The 19,910-nt window shown below is 34.9% G+C and overlaps 1 protein-coding gene across 1 annotated transcript; it reads left to right on the top strand.

Annotated features, from left to right (window-relative positions):
* The first annotated feature begins 7,565 nt into the window (after positions 1-7,565).
* Positions 7,566-19,449, top strand: LOC141836009 (uncharacterized). Its single transcript, XM_074723422.1, has 7 exons — positions 7,566-7,763; positions 16,919-16,981; positions 17,512-17,609; positions 18,046-18,157; positions 18,746-18,846; positions 19,069-19,244; positions 19,342-19,449. The coding sequence occupies exons 1-6, from the start codon at positions 7,566-7,568 to the stop codon at positions 19,139-19,141; spliced, it is 645 nt and encodes a 214-aa protein (XP_074579523.1). The 3' UTR covers positions 19,142-19,244; positions 19,342-19,449.
* The last annotated feature ends 461 nt before the right edge of the window (positions 19,450-19,910 follow it).

The raw sequence follows: 19,910 nt of genomic DNA, 5'->3' as shown, positions 1-19,910 counted from the left end.
GTCGACCACCCTCGAAACCCTTTTGGATTTTGGGGCAGTTCCCGCTCAAAGGAGGCAGAGAGCAATCGCGTGGTTAGTGCGCTTACGCTTACCGGGTGTGTGGTTACTTCGCAAAAATTCAAAATGGTTGCCGTAAATTGGATCAATGACAAGCGGAAAATAAAACGGATAAAAAACAGAGGATCACCGCCTCCTCTTCAATTCGATCGTCCACGGTGATATTAAATATTTATATATTTTTTTTATCTACATCATTTAAATAGTTTTTTAAATATTTATGATTTCTTCATCTATATCATCAATTAAATATTTTATTTCTTAAATATTTTTTTCATAATAAAATATATCACAAATCAAATATTTATAAATTTCGCTCATCAAATATCTCATTTTTAAATTTCATAATCAAATTTCTCACCAATCAAATATTTATAAGTCTCATTATCATTTTATCAATTTAATATTAAATAAAATTATTTTAATATTAATATTTTATTTTAAAAAATAGTATAATATAGAATATATACATTTTAAAAGAAATAGTACAACTTACAAATATAAATATTTCATAAATTTGAAATTGAAATAACTAAATATTTTATAGATGATAAATTAATCTTTCACTTATCATGGGGACATATTTCCCAGATGTGTTCAACCAAATCATGACGAAATTGATAATGCACCTGAATATCACGTAATTCAAAATTACTTCGAATGTATTCAATAAATTCAATGGTTGAGTCCTGATTCGTTGTGATAGTATCTTATTCTTCGCAATCCTAAATCGATATTGCATGACCTTCGTCTTCCACAATCATATTGTGTAAAATAATACACGTATACATGATTTTTTTACATTTATCCATGAACCAATGTCGTCCTGAACCTCTTATAATTGTTCAACGAGCTTTGCCCGCTCGACATCTTTTCTTGTATATAGCTTCTTGTCTTTCCTTAAATTTCATTCTATTCGGATCTTGGGGATAAGAAAAACTCTTGACAAAAATGATCCATTCCGGATATATACTATTTGTTAGGTAATACTCTTTTATATATTGTGTATCGTTCACAATAAAATTAACTTCCGGTGCATTCCCTTTCAAGATGTCATTAAAGATAGATGATTCATTAAGCACATTGATGTCATTATGAGACCCAGCAACTTCAAAAAAGATATGTCATATCCACAAATCTATAAATGCGACCGCCTCAAACACAATTGTTGGGTAGCCATGATTGCCTCGTGTGTACTGTGCCCTCCACACAATCGGATAATTTTGGCAGGCCCAATGCATGCAATCAAGACTTCCTAACATCCTAGGGAAATCATACCTTTCTTCATGCATTTTAAGCAAACAAGTGATGTCAATTGCATTGGATTTTTTTAAGTACTCACCTCCATATATTTGCATCACACATTGACAAAAGTTTGATAAGCATTCGACAACAATTGTTTCACCCATCCGCAGGTACTCGTCCAATTGGTCGGCGAAATATCCATTGACAAAAGTTTGATAAGCATTCGACAACAATTGCTCACATATCGCTATATGGTTCTGAAGCTATTCATCAGCCATGCCTCATATGTCCATTATGAGGAGTTGATGTGTTTGAATAAAGTTGATCCACTTTCTTACTGTTATTATACTCTTTCAAATGTGCTACCGACTGTTGCACAACCTGACTCAATTCATCAATTCAACTCCACTCTTTCTTGTATTTTCTCTTTGTTGCCTTCTATCCCATCAGACGAGATCGGACTTCTCTATCATCCACATCAATAGTTGTGTTAGGATTAGAAGAGTCAGTATGTGCATTTGATGATTCTGATATCTTTGCTTTCTTTGCAGGTCGTCGATCTAAAGATTGAAGAGCGTACATTAGACTATCTTTCACAATCCTCTACACATGTTCATATTGAAAAATAGATTTAAAAGTATTCTTGTATTCTTCATGAGCCCACACCATCAAATTTTTATCACTCTATCTGCTTAATCGATCATTGCACCATTTATTATAAATTCTATTATATCTATTCACAATTTTTTTCACTAAAGCCCAATGTGATTTTGCTTTATCAGTAGTTCTTTTTAGCTCTCTTCTTTTTTCACTAATACCCTCACTTTTTAAAAAAGACAATGTATGTAGAAGACGAATGGAAAATTATGAAATTCTATCAATATTGCATGTAAAAGTTGGGATATAAAAAGCTCTAAACTAGACAACGCATGCTATTTAAATAAATCTCTGTCTTTGGAGGAGGAGAAGAAAAAAAAGATTAGGGTTATCTATCTATGTCCTCTTTAGTGTTGTCCTCGAATAGATTTGTGGCGAGGGTCGGCGCCGACGTCGAGGAGTGTGAGTGATTAAACACTGGACTAACACTGGACAGTGATAGCGCACGTTGTGTGAGGAGCGATGTCGTAAAGACAAGATATCTAAATAGATGAGTTAATTTAGAAATTAATATTTTAAAATATGAGTAAAATTAGAATAAAATATTTTTGAGTTTCCCTTCCCTTTTCTTACATATCAAATTGGAGTGTAAGAAATTCTAACGATTCATGAGCACGTAAGGGTAAAGTTTACCCTTCTCTCCCGTTCCCCTTCTTAACTCACTCCATCCCAAATAAGGGTCAAAATTCTACTTTCCTTTATTTATCCTTCCCTCCCTTCCCTCACCTCCTCCTAAACAAAGCGTGAGGAGAAGAAAGGGGATTCTCTTCTTCATCTGGATCAGAGCACCTCATCATCTTCTTCAGTCGATCCCATAACCGCCATCACTATCCGCAAGCTTAGTTTATTCATTTGAGTTGATTTGTTGGTTGTTGATTGAATGTAATATATTTGAGTTCCATATTTAGGATTCCATGCATTAGGTTTGAATTGGATGACGCATGCAACATGTTTGCTCAAATGCCCCTTACACTTCGTTTACTCTTGTTAATGCCTTTCACTTGTTTAATTCATGCTTGTCTTGATTTGTTGGATCTTTTAAGTTTGCACTTTTCATTTGGATGCAATTAGTTTGAATTAGATTAGGTTTTGTTAAATGCTTTAGGTTCCACTGTTCTACGTGTGTCCTTTAATTCATTATAATTGTAGTTTAGGTTAGATTAGGATGTCTTTCAATTTTTAGTCTTAGAATTTAATCAAAATCCATATCTCATTTCTAAATAATTTAATCTTACGATTATCATGCGTTAGCTGCATTCCTTTGAGAGATGACTCGAATTACTCTATATTATATTAGTGTAGAGGGGTTCAATATCAATTTGAATTGTCATCCATAGTACGACATATGAGTGTTATCAGTAAGGAGGCGGGATGAGGTTGTCTCCATCCCTAAGAAGTGCTTGCCATGTGGACCTTGGCATGCATCAACCATTGCGGAATAGATGATGCAGTAGCTGCCTAGTTAATCAGATTATTTCCTCCTTTGACTTGACTTGAGGGAGAGGCTTATAATATGGTAGAGATAACGGTACCACGTGGCATGGTCCATAACTCGGTTGACATAGTCCTCTCCATGGTTTAGTTAGTGAAGCCCTCAATCTGTTCGATTCAGGATAGGACTTGGGTTAAGCTGGCTGACTCACGCTTAAACTCAGATTAAAATAGTCAACTCTCGATTGAGCTTAATCCAGTTAATATGAGTCACACCTGAGTAGCCCGATCATGGTTCAGAATTAACGATTCAACGATTCAGAACTGCTGGTTCGACGGTTTCAAGAAGGTCGACCCTTGACCTTAACTGTCTAAGACGATTATGATTCATAATTCAGAATTCTCAATTCATGATTCTATTTACGATTCAAGATTATTATTATTTTAAAAAAAAATAAAAATCTAAATTTATAAAAAAATATATATAAAGAAGAGCTTGCATATATTTAAGTTGTTTACCTATCCCCCTAGGTATTATATTTAAGAGGTGTCTTAAGGCAATCGTCTTAGGTAATATATTATTTATTGGATAAATAAAAATCACTATTTGAGTGTATATTTTCTTTGTGTTTGGTTTGATCTTAAACTCAATTAATGAGATCTATAATACAATATATATCATGAGAGAATTATGATTGGATCATAATTAGTGGATATCTCTACATGTGTAATTATATACGTATTGAAATATTCCTTAGTCAATGATTGATGAGATTAGACATCATTGATTCTATAAGACTAACATATGTAACACTCATTGATTTTACTAAATAGCAGATCCTAACTGACTAAAAACATTGGAATGTTGAGAGTTAACATATAAGTATTGGTTAAGGATAATTAGTTCATCGGAAGTGACCTGCCATGAGACTTCATGTGATTCTATACATCTCTATGAAAATCTCATTGTAGCTTGAATGCAAATTTCCTTTGACTTGAGGTATTCAAGTCATCTTGATCATGAAAACTTATATTTTGACATCTTAAGCAAACGCCTCTATTGAGGTATGGACCAGAGATTATTGGGTATAAGTCGAAGTGCACAAAAATGATTGAGTAGCTTACAGAGGATTCATCACTTTTTTTATTAGAAGATGTGTATCCTATGACCACTTATCAAGATTGTTACTCGTAAGTCTTTAGCTAAAGCAAAAACATGTCAAGAGGATGGTCCTCTTGGATAGATATTTGAGTAATTTGAATTTGTAGGATAAAAAACTACTGCTTGAGCTAGGTGTGATATAGTTAGCCTAGTGGGAACTGAAACATAGACCATGTCTTAAACTAAAGGAGTATAAGATGAGTGAAAGGAATAGATGCACGAACAACTGTAGCTGCTGAAGGGTTCAGAAGTGATTCTAGAATCAACTATGATTTTTTGGTTAATTATGAGAATTTTAAACCTATAAGATCACACACACTATGAGATTATTTAAGAGATATAAAATGAGTTTGAGAATTGGATTCTCAGATCGAAAGAGATTCAGTCTTAGATGAAAGACAAATATGGAAGATATTTTATCGGAACGGAAACGCGGATGAGCCACGTCTTTTGAAGACAATGTGGGCTCTCTTTGGTTTAATTATAAACCAAATTAGTTTGGTTTTAATTAAAAGGTGATTTGATTTTAAACCAACATGGTTTGGTCTTGAACCAAACTTAAGGCTATCGATTCGGATTTTAGGTTAATGAAAATGGATTTTTGGTTCGCGAACTAAACTTGTTAGAGATCTATAAATATATTTCTAAAGAAGAGAGATAACAAGGAATAAGAAACCCTAAAGGTTAGGTTTTCTATTCTCTCTTCTCCTCTTTGCCGCCCAACTCCCTCTTCCTCATTGCCGCCACCAACCACCATCTCTTGGTGTCGCCGCCGTCCAAAGGAAGGGTGTCCAAGCTTGCCTCCGGCCAATCCTCCCTCCACCGGCCAAGCCTTCCACCAGCCAACCAACTCCCTAAGATGGCCATCCACCGAGCCAAGGGAGCACCAACTAGTGGTGCTTGTTGCACTAAGCAAGAAGAGAAGTGACAGCTGCTTCTCCATCATGAGGTATTATTCCTCCTCCATCCTTGGCTATTGTTCCGACGAGCAATTGTTGTTATCAGAACTCCCACGCCATTAGGCTCACTACCTCTCATTGACAGAGAACATCCAACCTTTGAATGATGGCTTAATCGTCTCTGTTCAATTCTATTTGTATCGTCAGGTTGCTTTGAGTCGTTAGATATCGAATCCGATCGTAGGTCCTCTCTCAAATCACTTCATCTCCTTCCTTCGACTAGTATCAAAACGAGCACACGACACCTGAGTTAGTGAAGTCATCTCAAGGAGATCTCAATGTGGATACAAATAGAGACAATCTTTTTTAAGGTCGCTAGTTGATGTCATTTTCGCTTCATGTCATTGAACATGTATAAATTATTTATGCCACTTTTCTATGATTATGTCTACATGTGTATGTATCCTCGTGTGATTTTGATGCGCATATTGTAATAATATAGATTATTATACTTCCACTGCTTATTTAATGAAATAAAAATTTAAAACCAGTATAGAACACTAGGGTATAGGGTATAAGGGAATCAAAGTCCATATAGTTCTCTTATCTTTTTACCCTTTTAATCTTATGAAATGACATTATTACTCACTTCCATTTTTATTCCTGTAGTGTTCGTTCCTTCGATATCAAAGTCTTAAGCTATTTCGTCATCTGAAAGTTGCATTCCTTGTATTCTTTTTTCAGCTCTTGTCCAATTATCAAGTAATACTTGGGCTTCCAAAGAGTTGGTAGGCAAAGTAGATCATCGTTCATCCAATATATTACCTCTAAAATTAAACGTCTATATTACAACAACAGTTGGATAAGCTAAAAAATTTTGAGCTTTCTGTGATAACCATTGTAAAATATGTTGAAGATCGTGAGATGGCTAGAGGGGGGGTGAATAGCCCTTTTATCGAAATCGAACATTTTTCTCCTGATAACCCTAGATTTGCTATGCAATGTCACGAGTAGGGTTGCAAATTAGAATTTATAATTTTATCGAAAACCCGTAATTAATTCAAACAAACGTAGTATAGGGGCCTCGAGTCGTATTTTTCCAAGGACTAGTAGAAAATCGTCTAATTCAAGCTTGGTTGTGTCGTTCTTTTTGGGTTTTTCGAATATAAATGGGGGTTTTGGGGTTTTGAATGAAATGGAACTGAAAATGGCAAGCAAATGAATGAAATGCGATAGTTTAACGAAATGCAATTTAAATCAAATTTCCTCCTAATCCGAAATGCAAAAATAAACTAAAACTAGAAGAAACCTAACTATCTAAACTTAAGTGCAATCTAATTGGATTTCAAAGCTATTGATGCAAGAAAAATTAAACAATTTAATTCAATTTTAATGAAACTTGATGGCTAAATCCTAAAATGCATTGAGAGTTCTTAACCTAGCTAAACTAAAGATTTAGGTTGGCACGCAACAGTAACCTCAACTTCAAGTTATCTGAAATGACAAATCCTATAGCAAAAAGGGTTAAACTCGGCTAGACAACTAGCTGCTCAAATTCAATTTACCAACATCAAGGTTGCAAACTTAAACTGTAAAAAACTAACCCACTGATGAAGAACTTGGCACGGAACAATGCTGTTTGGCACGAAACCGTGAAGTTCAGTAACAAAATTCAGTTTCAGTTCAATCAATTCAGCGCAAGAAATCTTAAAACAAGACTTAGGAAACACCTTAAACAAGTTAGGACAACCACTATTAGCTAGAGATTAAGTAGCAGCTATGCAAGAATGTGATCAAGTTAACAATCAAGATTTAGAATCTTAAACTGCAGCAACAGAAAACAGAAAGTGCAGAATTTCAGAAACGGAAAAATTAAACTGATAAACTCCCTCTTCTCCTTCGAATCCGATTGTTCTCCGTAGCTTGGTGTCAAACAAGCTCTTGAATCCAATTGGAGTCTTCCACGTCGATCGCTGATGTAGTTTACTCGTTGCCAGCACTCTGAAATAACCAGAAAAACCCTCTCCAGCTCTTATCAGAGGCTTCGCGCGAGCTATGTGGAGTTGCAAACACTGGATTACTTGTCTTTACTCGTCCCAATCGATCTTCTGATGATGGAAGAGCACTCCACAATCCTCAGAGAACCCCTCCGAGGCTTGCGGTTTCGAATTGAACAGAAGGTGACTGAAACTTGCGAAAACAGAGCACAAAACCGCCTGAGAAACCCTCTCCGCCGCGCCTTGTCCAGCTGCTGGAATTCACCCAATCGACCGGCGTTGGACTCCTCAAGATCAAGGATCGCAATGGAAGCGGTTTGGGAAGAAGAGGGTGGCCGTGGAGGTACGTCGCAGGGCAGGGGAGGCGCTCGGGACGAAGAACAGTGCGGCCGGGAACGAATTTGATTAAAATCCGTTTATATAGTTGCCCTGATTAATCATCAAATCCTGGCCGTCCATTTTGATTTTGATGATCTGACTTGATCTAGGGCTTTAGGGTTTGCGAAAAATTCTGAAATTTTGATCGGGCTCGATCTAGATCATGTCCTCCATGTTGGCTTGATCAATTTGGCAATTTTGACTCGATTTGATCTTGGTTGAGCTCGAACTTGACCCGATTTGAGCCCTAAAATCAAATAAACCCAATTAATGTAAAATTTGCCATTAAATTATAGAAATTATAATATTATCTTCAATTATACCATATGACACAAATATAATCAAATTAATTCATTTAATAATTATTTTCAGGTAAAAATCCAGAATTGAATTGATAAAAAATGCATAAAAACCTTGACTCATCAAATTCCCCCACACTTACCCTTGAGCGTCCCGCTCAAGCCAAAACAATAAAACTAAGAAAAACTCCTCCCATAGTACCCCCTAGATCATCCTCAATCATAATTAGAAAACTATTGAAAGAAAGTTATCTAGGATTATTAAGTATCAAAAATCTAAGCCATGAATTAGACCTTTGTTCTTGGCTAACCACCTAGCAATTTCATCCTTCATGATTGATTGAGATAAATGTATCACACTCATGCTCACAAGGTTATTAAATAGTTTTTAGTGGCTCTCATCCTAAATGCTAAGTCATGATAAATGTAAAGTGGAGCTCACTCAAACACTCATGTTTCATGCTTTCCATAGGCTTGCTTGATATCTACTCTCCACTAGCATTCATGATTTGGAATCCACACCTATTAAGGATTATTGAAGACAATAAGAAATCATGAACTGAAACAAATGAAATGCAAATTTTGTAGAAAGAAAATTTCAAAGAAAAGTGCTTGGAAGGAAATGAATGATAGTGGTAGATATGGATACAACTAAATGCTAATCAATGACTTCTTGCCCTCTTTTCGAATTCATTTCTTTGGTAACACATTTGTTTCTGTTTGCTCTTCAAATCTATGAAAAAATTCTGATCTAAACCCTTGCCATTCCTCTTCTTGATACATTCTCCACCTTCCTTTCTTCCATTTTGCTCAAAATCCACCAAATTTGCCATCTTTTGTTTCCCTTCGAAAACAAGCCCAATTCCTTCACATTTAAGTTTCACAAGAGCTAACAAATAGCATCCAATCATCATCCATAAAAATTCACAGCACATGAAACCATGATTTCAAGGTATCAATGGCACAATCAATTCCCAAAATTCATTTAAAACCAATCTGAAATTTTGCTTTTTCTCTCTTGTTTCTTGCTGTTTTGCCTCCATTCTTTTTGCATCATGAAGCTTGATTGATAAGGTTAATATCCATTCAAAATTCTGTGAAATTCGAGCTCAAATCAGTGCTCAAACAATTTCCAAAACCCAGCTGAAAATAACTGCAATTTCTGCATTTTTCTGGTTTTCTGAAACTCTTTTCTTTATGCTGTTCTTTCCTTATTTCCTTCCATTCTTTTTCCAGTTTGTCACTTGATTTCCATTGTTCATCATACTACAATTTCCTTGCAATTCGAATTCAGATCAGTAAGCTGGAAAAAAATACAAACTCAGCTGGAAAATTCTGAAAAAACAGAACTGCTGTCCTTTTTTTTTTCTTTTTTCTGGCATTCAGTTTCTTTCTTTTTCTTGCTGCCATAAACAAAATTGATTAGATTCTCAACTTGTTGTCTCAATAAATGCTTGAATTGAATTAAGTTCCACCGGAATTTATCAGCTGATCAAAGCTTTTGATACACTACCTTCACTTTCCCTGATAATTCTGTTTTTTTTTTTCTGAATTTTCTTTTCTTCATTCTGTTATTTTCTTCTCTTTTCTGATGTGATTCATTTTGGATCTGATTTATGCCCATAGTTATTGCACTTCAATTCCACTTCTTCAAATGAATTTCAACTGATTATATTGAAACAATCTAAACAAAACTTATTCACTTCAACAGCTTTCACAGAATTTTTTTTTCAACAACTCTGAACTTCACAGTTTCAGCAAGAGTTTCAGTTTATTTTCCTTATCAATTGCACAACAAAAGTATTTCTTTAAACCCCTTTATAGATGCTCAGCATTGTAGCTTCAGTTGATTGTATCTCAACAGATTACAAGGCTTCAAAATTTTCAGAATTGCCCTGAACAGATTTGTCACTAACAGATTTACCATTTTTCAGAATTCTAACTCAGATTTTAAGTTGTGTCATTCGAATTCTGCATTTCCTTTAACTTCAGTGTTACACTTCCATAAGATAATCTCTGCAATAGCTTGCACACATCCTTTCAGCTTGGCATTCAATAGACTAAATTGATATTTCAATTCCAGCTTTCCTTTCCTGCTTCATCAGCTTTTAGCATGTAAGGAAATTCCAGCTTAGTTCCAGCTTAATTCCTCTTCGTTCATACACAACCAGTACCTTCATTTAACACTTAACGGATTCACAGCAACTTGGCTTCAGTAGGTTGGAATCACATAATATTTACAGCTTCAAAAATCTGATTTGCAGATTTGCACAGCAGGTTTGCAAACTGTTGGCAGCTCACTGTTTCCTCTTGTTTTCTCTTTTTTTTTTTCTTCTGCATTCTTTGCCAATTCTGAATTTATTGTTTAGTGAGTGATCTAATGGAGTGAATCCTCACCGGAATTCATCAACATATCAAAGATTTTGATACACTCCTTGCACTTGATACCAAAGTTGGCACATCTACTTCCTCCTTTTCTTTTCCTCTTCCATTTCTGAAAACACCACAACCTTGATGAACCCAAATCATTCTCAGATTCAAGTTCCCCGAAATCAGTAACCTTCAGATTGTTTCCAAAATTTTAGTTTTCATTTCCAGGTACCCTAATTAGACCAAAATGTAGGGCATGTCCTAAATGGGTCTATGGGTTAATGTTTTCATAATGGGCCTAATCTTTATATGGGCTTAAGAGAATGAAAATGGGCTCTCATGTGTGGGCTTTGCCAAAAGAAAAAAAAGAAAGAAAAAGAATGGAGGTGCCAAGGATTAAACCTTGGACCTCAAGGAAGTGGCAAGCCTAGGAGAAGCATGAGGTAACCACAAGGTCTAGCAAGTTTTTGTTATGAAAATGATAGGGGAAATGCTACTTAAGGTTAAAGGTACATGAAGGGGCACATGAACAAGTGAAGAGACACCTTGTTGTCTTTACTACATGGATTAATGGGAATTTAAGGGAGGAGTTGCAAAGTTGAGTTGAAACTCCCTTCTCCACTCCCTTTTTAATCCCTCCTTCACCGAAAATCCTCTCCTCTTGCTCATTCTCACCGAAATCTCTCTCCCTCTCCCATTTCATTTCTTGGCCGAGAGCTTCTTGAGGGTTTCTTTCCTTCACCAAGCTCTCAAGACAAGGGATCAAGGGCAAGGGCTTGGAGGCTTTAGGGAAGCAAGGAAGAGGAACCAAGGAGCTCTTAAGTTAAAGGGCTTCATCTTCTTGTGTTGAGGGTAAAAAAATTCTCTAAGGAATCCAAGGAACCTATGTAAGTCTCCCCTCACCTTGCAACATAATTGCTTTAAGATGTGTTCATGAGATTTATGTTTAGCTTTATGTTATGTTTTGTTGAAGAACCTTCTTTAATGATTCGGCCAAAAACATGTTAGGGTTTAGAGGATGACTTTTGAACTCTAATTCATGGTCTTATATGTTTTAAAATGTTTTCCTGGTCTCATATGCTATATAATGTTTTCCTATGAACTAGGGTTTTGTGGTTAGATTTAAAGTTAACCAAAGGAAACCCTAAATTGAAGTTTCGGCCATGAATGGATAAAGAACTTAGGTGATGTTTTAAAACCTAGTTATGGTCTATATATGTTTAATGAACTTTATATGATGAGTTTAGAGGTTATAGGGTTAAACCTAACTCATGTTTTGCTTGCTGAAAGGTTTCGGCCATGTTGGTTTAAGGGTCTCAAAGCCATGTTTTGAACAAGTTTTGTTTACAAATGATGTATGATGATGTCATAGAATGAATTAGTCTTCATGTGTTTAAAGACCTAGGGTTTTCCATGAGGGTAAGTTTCGGCCAAGAAGAAATTAGGGCATCAAGTGGTGCTTAAGCATGGAAATGGTTACATGAGTCATGTGATGTTTTACCATGCTTTAGGGTTGAATGGATTAGTTTTAACCATGTCTCATGCCCTTGAAGTTTCGGCCAAAATAAAGAGTTAGGGTTTGATTTATGCTATGAAACCTAACTAGGGTTTCAAGTAATGAGTTAGGATGGTCTAAAGTTTATGTGGTTAAATTTTAACCTAGGTTTGCCATATGCAAGTTTCGGCCAAACCATGATAAGGAAGAAGAGTTGGGTTTTAAACTCAACCATAGTTGCAAACCCTAGTTAATGATGTTTATGATGATATGAAAGTATGAAGGCTTATGGTTTAGGCTAAGAGCCTAAGAAACCCTATAAGGATTCGGCTAACCCTAGGAAATTAGGGTTTAGTTGGGTTAGGGTTTCAAGTATGATTAACCATGGTTGGTTGTAGCTAAACATGGGTAGATGTTAAATGGAATGAGTTTATGTGATATGGTAAAGGAAACCATTAAGTTTTGACCAACCTTATGAAATTAGGGTTTTGGTTGAATAAGGGTTTCAATGATGTTAACCATGTTGATGTTATGTGTTATCTCATGCCAAGGCTTAATAATGAGATTATGATATGATGTAACATGCTACATGAAATGAAATGAAAATGATGCATGAATGTTCATTATGCTATGATAAAGGAAATGAAAGGAACATTCATGATGAAAATGAAAAAAAGCATGTACATCATTATTTTACTTTAAATGCATGGCTTGTACCGGACCCTGAAGGACATATGAGAAGGGGTCCAAGGGATGGGCTCCTAAGGTCTTGCAACGCCCCTAGGTCAAGACCTAGGTCTTTAACCGAGTAGTCGAGATTAGCTACCTCGTACTTACTTGCTATGTATGCGCGCAAAGAATGAATGGGTACAAGCCGGGGACCCCAAACAATGATGATGATTATGTTTATCTATTATGATAATAAGTTTTCAAAGGCATTTTCATCATTTTATATGCATATGATTTCAATGTTAAGGTGAAAGAATGTTTATGTGCTTTATGCAAAGTTAATGTGCTTCCATGCTATGTGTTTATTATGTGATATAAATGTTATGCTTTATGTGACGATTGGTTTTTGGTGAGTAGGAAAGGAGCTTACTAAGCCTTGTGCTTATAGTTTTCTTTCTTATGTTGCAGAGCCAAATAGAAGTCACTAAGCAATGGGAAGCAGCAGGAAAGGGTTGATAATGATGTGTGTGGTGGTGACTTGGCAGAGTTCCTGGCAATATGAATTTTATACTTGCATGCTGAATGTCTGGATTGCTTTTATGTTGAATGTTTGGTTTGGAAAAAAAATGATATGCTAAGATGTTTCTAATTAGAACTTAATATCTAGACAATACATGCATAATAAGTTTTTATTTATCACATATGAAATCACTGCCATGTTATAGGTTTTATGTTTCCGCTGCGAAGTTTTGTGGTTTTTCGTATGTGATTAATTGTATGAATGAATGAAAGCAAACTGTAGCGTCCGTCTAGGCCCACGTAAGGGCGGGCGTTAAGCGGTAAGTGGCTTGATTTCTTATGGATTTCGTTGGATTTCTTTGTTGTTTTGGATCTGGGATGTTGATTTCTGATTTTTGATGGGATTCACAGCTTGAGTTGGTTGGAATTGGATAAGTGGAAGTTGCTAATTTCGGCTGTGAGGAAGAGCAGAATCGGAGGTATCCTAGGGCACATCAGAGTCGATCTCTGAGGTAAGCTCTTTGAAGTAGTTCTTGTAGTTGTGCTATGTTGTTTTGATGGATCAATTCCGTGGATTCTTGATTCTATTTGGAGGTGTCTTTGGATCTGTTGAAGTGTGTTTAGGTACTGTCCGATTGGTTTTGGGTGGTAGGTTTGGTTAGATTGGTATGAATGAATTGAATCTGTGGGAGGCTAGGGTTGTGTTGAATGTGGAGTGGATTGGTTGGGTTGGAATCCTCTTTTGTGGGATCAGTTTGATTAGAGTGATATGTTCTATTGATTGTGATTAGGTGTTGATACTGTTGAAATTAATGAGAGTTGCTTGTTGTTAAGATATGATTTAAGGTGAAGGTTCGATTAGGATGGTATTGGGATGAGTGAGTTTCATTAAGTGTTAATGATCAATGTGATTAGGTTTTGATGCTTGACTTGGGGTTTCAGTTGGTATGGTTAGTTTTCCTACATTTTGGTTTTGAATTTACTTGATCTATTTTGATTAGTTTAAGGTGATTTAAAGGCTAATTGGTGAATCCGGTTGTTTAAGTATGGGTTTAATCTATATTGGGAATTTATATTAGAAGATTATGTGTTTGTTGAATAGCTATTGTTAGATTAGGTTAGATTAAATATAATTTAAGCTAAGCATTGTATTGTTGTTTCATTTCAGGACCTTAATTTGATTGGTCCTATTATACACGGAGTCTGGGTATTTTTCTGGGGGTTCGATTGTTGACGGTTATATGATTCAAATGGGTACCCTGTACTTGGTCACTACAAGTGTTCTTTCAGTGCATGATTTATTGTTGTTGTTATCTACCATGTTGATACTCCTGCTACTTGTACCATTTATCTAGTTAATACCTTATAATATTCGTTGTTGGATACCTTCTAGTTGACCTTTAATATGGTATGATACTATCTTGTTACTACTCCTGTTACCCAGGCTATTTACCTAGTTGATACCTTGTGTTATTCGTTGCTTGATACATACTGATTGACCTTTGAATAATATATCCATTGATAGTGCAGTCTCAAGTTGGTATCGTTGACCTGTGTTGACTCATCTTGATTCCTGTTAAACATGCTGATTAGTTGTAGCTATTATATGTTACGATGATCATCATAACATCTACATGCTAGAAGTAGATGTTGTTGCTTGTTGTTGTTGTTATATCTCACTGCCTGTGGGTGAGATCATAATAGCACTGCCTGTGTGGGTGCTACGCACTGCCTGTGTGGGTGCTACGCGCTGCCTGTGTGGGTACGATCATTATATCATTATAGCACTGCCTGTGTGGGTGCGATCATTGTAGCACTGCCTGTGTAGGTGCGATCATTATAGCATTGCCTGTGGGTGCTACCATGTATTTGCTATTGTATTATACTGCATTGTTGTTTACAGCATCGTTGTGTGTGACTGTTGCACTTGTATGATATATGACTGTTGCACTTGTATAATATATAACTGTTGCATTGTATAACATGACATGCATTACATGTATTCACATGATTCCTATACCTGTTACACAGTATTGATTTTCCTTGTTATCTCAGTTGATATATAAATCATGTTCTATTAACATGATTCCTGATACCTGTTGATTAGTTTTTACCGTTCTTTATATATCTATTGTAGAGACTGTATACCTTTCGTTATTCCTATTGATTTAGCTTATCATGCACTTCTATCTTGTATCCACTGAGTATCTAATGCTCACTACCCAGACCCTGGGGTTGCCTTGTTTTCTTCCCATGTAGCAGATAGGAGGATAATACTTGGAGCTTAGAGATCTGTCTGGCTGCTTCCATCTCACATCAAAAGACATCGGTTTTATGTCAAAACCGATGTCTTTTACTTTTTAACAACGGTTTTAACAAAAACCGATGTCTTTGAGACATCGGTTGGAGCCTACGACAACGATTTTTGGAGGCTACAACAACGGTTTTAAAACCGATGTCTATGTGCGCTTTCAACAACGGTTTTTGAAGACTACGACAACGGTTTGAAAACCGTTGTCTATTTACGCTTTCAACAACGGTTTTGGAAGCTATAACAACATTTTAAAATCGATGTCTATTTGCGCTTTCAACAACGGTTTTGGAAGCTATAACAACAATTTAAAACCGTTGTATATTTTCGTTGTCTTTGAGAGGTTGATTGGAGACTACGACAACAGTTTTTGGAGGATACAACAACGGTTTTAAAACCGTTGTCTATGTGCGCTTTTAACAACGATTTTTGAAGACTAAGACAACGGTTTGAAAACCGTTGTCTATGTGCGCTTTCAACAACGATTTTGGAAGCTATAACAACAATTTAAAATCGTTGTCTATTTGCGCTTTCAACAACGGTTTTGGAAGCTATAACAACGGTTTTGGAAGCTCCCTCCAAATATTTCTTCCACTACGCGCTTCTAAAACCCCTAGACCCGCGCTTCCAATTCCCTACCACTACTAGAAAACTAGGCTTTTGAGACAAAAATTTTAAGACAGTGACAAAATTCATCTCAAATACTTTGTAATTAAGACAGTAATTATAGGTGTCTTAAAATTTTACATTGAGACATTAAATTTTAGACAGTATTTGAAATGTTGTCTCAAATTTAACTAAATAAGACACCTAATAAAGACGGTTAAAGATATAATTATATAAGACATTCAAATAAGACGGTAAAAAAGTATTTATCTCAAATTATCTTGATTGTTTCTAAAAAATGAAACAAAACCACACACATATATAAGTATTTAGACAAATATACATTAGTATTTATAAATTAATAAAAATTTAAAATCATTGTTACTTACATTTATAAAATCATTTTAATTATATTTATAAATTAATAAATAATTAAAAAAATCTCTTTAGATAAATATAAATTAATATCTATAAATTAATACAAATTTAAAATCATGATCTTTACATAAATGTTTTTAATATATTTATAAATTAATAAATGGAAAAAAATTCTTTTTATATAAATATAAATAAATATTTATAAATTATTAAAAATTTCATATATATTTATAAAATTTAATTAAATGTTTTATAAATATTTAGGTTAATTATACGTTAATTATATGTTTTATAAATTTCATTTATAAATGTTATCGTTTATAAATGTCATTTATAATTTGAATATGTTTTATAAATGTCATTTATAAATTTTATGATATTTACGTTTTTTATAAATGTTTATGTTAGTTATAATTAAATGCTTTAATTATAGATTTTACACTAGCACATCCGTCCTCAACACATCCCGTCGCCGCCTCAACACATCCCGTCGCCGTCGAGTGGGGAGGTTGCTCTGCCCTTCTTTCTCGCACCCTAAATTGTAGTTGAAGACTTACAATTTGTCTTTCTCCCCTTCCGAACTACTTGTTATCCTGCTCTTTTTTGGATTTTGGTAATCCTCCATGTTGCTGTAGTGTGTTCCAGTAGCTTTCAACTTAAGGATCGTGCTGAGGACATTGTTAGGGTTGTGCTTTTGCAACATGATTTCGGCGAACGCCTGAAGTCAAGCGTTAGAGATGGTATAACTTCGTTCGTATGACCCGATTTCCCTATTTTGTTGTCACTAGGGTTTGGTTTTGTTGAAAGTAACTGTTACGATGTGAAAAGAAACATTGTTGTTGGTTAATACAAGCCGTGATGTTTGGACCAATCTCTACTTTGGAGCTCATGGTATTTGTTTTGCATATGTCTTTACATTAGAGAGGAAGTCAATCTACGCAATGATGTTATCCATTTTCTTTTACTGTTTTGTTTTGCTTCTTATTCTTATCTACCTCATGTTTATGTGATCCTAATAACAACACTTCTAGTTTCCAGTATGGTATTTTCAAGAATGCAATAACCAACGGAGCTCTCTCTACTGAATTCATCAAAAAATACTTTTATTGTCTTTGGTGGGGTCTGCAAAACCTGAGGTACAAATACTTTGCAAACATATTGTTGTAATGACAGTATAGTTCATTTTATATTTCTCAGTATTGGCTGGCATGGATTTGGACTAGTTTCTTCTCTTTTCTTTTATGTAAACATAATGTTCAGATCAAACTTCATCCTAAAAGGACCAGGTATAGTGTCTTTAAAGATGTTGCACCATATGACTTGAATAAGTCATGCAGTATGAATATTTTATAGAGTGACACTCTGATATATTAGTTATATTGTTGTTTAGTTCTAGAATGTAATATAGTTCATGGTCTCTTTTTGTCCAAGGATCACATTACCGTAAGTCTCTGTTTACCTCATATATTGTTTGCTTAGTTAGAAAGTGAAACAAAAAAGAATCTTTCGCTTAATTTTTTGCCTTTTATCATTTGTCAGCTTATTTATTTATTTGTTCATTTGTTTTATCAGTTCCTATGGTCAGACTTTGACGACAAGCACTTTCGTTGGGGAGACATTATTTGCTATTCTGATAGCAATTCTTGGACTAGTTTTGTTTGCACACTTGATTGGAAATATGCAGGTAGCATATTAAACTCTATCTGCTACTATTTTCTTGAGTTAACCTTCAATTTCAAAAGCACAATCAAGCTGCACTTTTTTTTGTGGAAAATGATAATAACAGGATTTGCAAAATGATTTAGTTGATTGATTATGGTGCATGTGATATTAATGCCCATTTCTATTTTATTTTATTTTTGCCTAGTAATATGAACTATTATATGTTTATCAAATTACCCTGGAATTTTCTGTTATTACATCCTGCATGCTTCTTTTGCCAACTCAGGATTTATTCTAGGACACAAAACTCCATTATTACTGGTCCTGTGGAAGGGAGCTATAGTATAATTGCCTCTTGAGTTTATGTTATCCTTGTCGGGACATAACACAAGTGCAATAATACTAGTGTCTTAGCTGCATTAAAGAAGGGTCTCCTAACAACTATCTTCATATAACAGCTATCTACAAATAATAATTATCTTCTAACATTTATTTTGTTGTGATATGCTTCATTCTGACCCAAATAATGTATTTGAAACTTTTGCATTTTTGTTTTCTCTGTTAATATATATTTTTATACTGTAATCATTACCTGTTTTGATTTGTGCAGTTCTTTAACACTCCACCATACGCATGTGAACCATCAAGCCTCCCAAAGTATCCACCAAGCAAGGAGATGGATGCTAAACTGAGAGATGAAGAAGCAAGAAGGTATTCACAATTATTCTTACTGATTTCTTTTGTTTATTCCCAATGGATCATGGAAAATGAATCACTTCCCTTTGCCTCCTGAAATCGCCTTTTAAAATATAGTTTCCCCTATAGGCTATCTCTGTTTTGTTAAAAAAAAATATACGGTTTGTTTTGAATGAAATATATGGTCTTGCTTCTGCCGTTTAAGAAAATAATACTATATTCTGCTTGTCTGTGTAGCTTTTGGAATATGTTGTTATCTTGGAACTGCTTTTCTATGGGTGGTCAATGTACTGCGAAGACACCATCATAATGACACTCAAGATAGGGTCAAATGGTAAAACGACATAAGTAACATGGTAGCTTCTTTTTAGAAATTCAATGCTCATGCTGAAACAAAAGAAGCAAAATTGCAGGTATCTTAGTTTTTATATGTATTTATATGTACAAAACTATGTTAGTTCACTTTTTTGCATCTACATCCGTTTGCTGAAAAAGTCTCTTGCCTTTTAGGAACAGATGAGGACGAAGAGGATGATGATGATTCAGATGAGGACGAAGAGGATGATGATGAACAAGATGGCGAAGACTAGGAAGAGGACGATGGGGCTGAAGGTGATCCTTTTGAGGATGAAAACGTTGAGGGAATGTGTAATATGTTGCAAGAAGAATATTTGTGTTAGTTACTTTTGGTTATTTATAAATATTGAGGTGATTAAATATATCGGTGCTTTTCTATTTGTGATTTGTTTGGTGAATTTATAATATTATGATAATTTTGTCATCTTGCTCGATCATAATTTACAAACAACATAAAAAAAATAAGTGTTATTACAACAGTTTTAAATTCAATGACATCGGTTTGGAAGCGTTGTCGTTAAGTGATATTACATCGGTCGAAAACCGTTGTTAAAATTGATGTTAAACATATATTACATCGGTTTTACACCGTTGCAAAACCGATGTCGTTGTGATATTACATCGGTCGAAAATCGTTGTTAAAATTGATGTTAAACAGATATTACATCGGGTTTACACCGTTGCGAAACCGATGTCGTTGAGTGATATTACATCGGTTTTAC

This window comes from Curcuma longa, chromosome 10 (genome assembly GCF_044706935.1).
Source record: "Curcuma longa cultivar G26 ecotype Majalengka, Jawa Barat chromosome 10, ITB_CL_G26_1.1, whole genome shotgun sequence".
In the NCBI taxonomy this organism is placed as follows: domain Eukaryota; kingdom Viridiplantae; phylum Streptophyta; class Magnoliopsida; order Zingiberales; family Zingiberaceae; genus Curcuma; species Curcuma longa.
The sequence above is the reverse complement of the archived record's forward strand: the minus strand, read 5'-3'. Positions and strand labels throughout refer to the sequence as shown.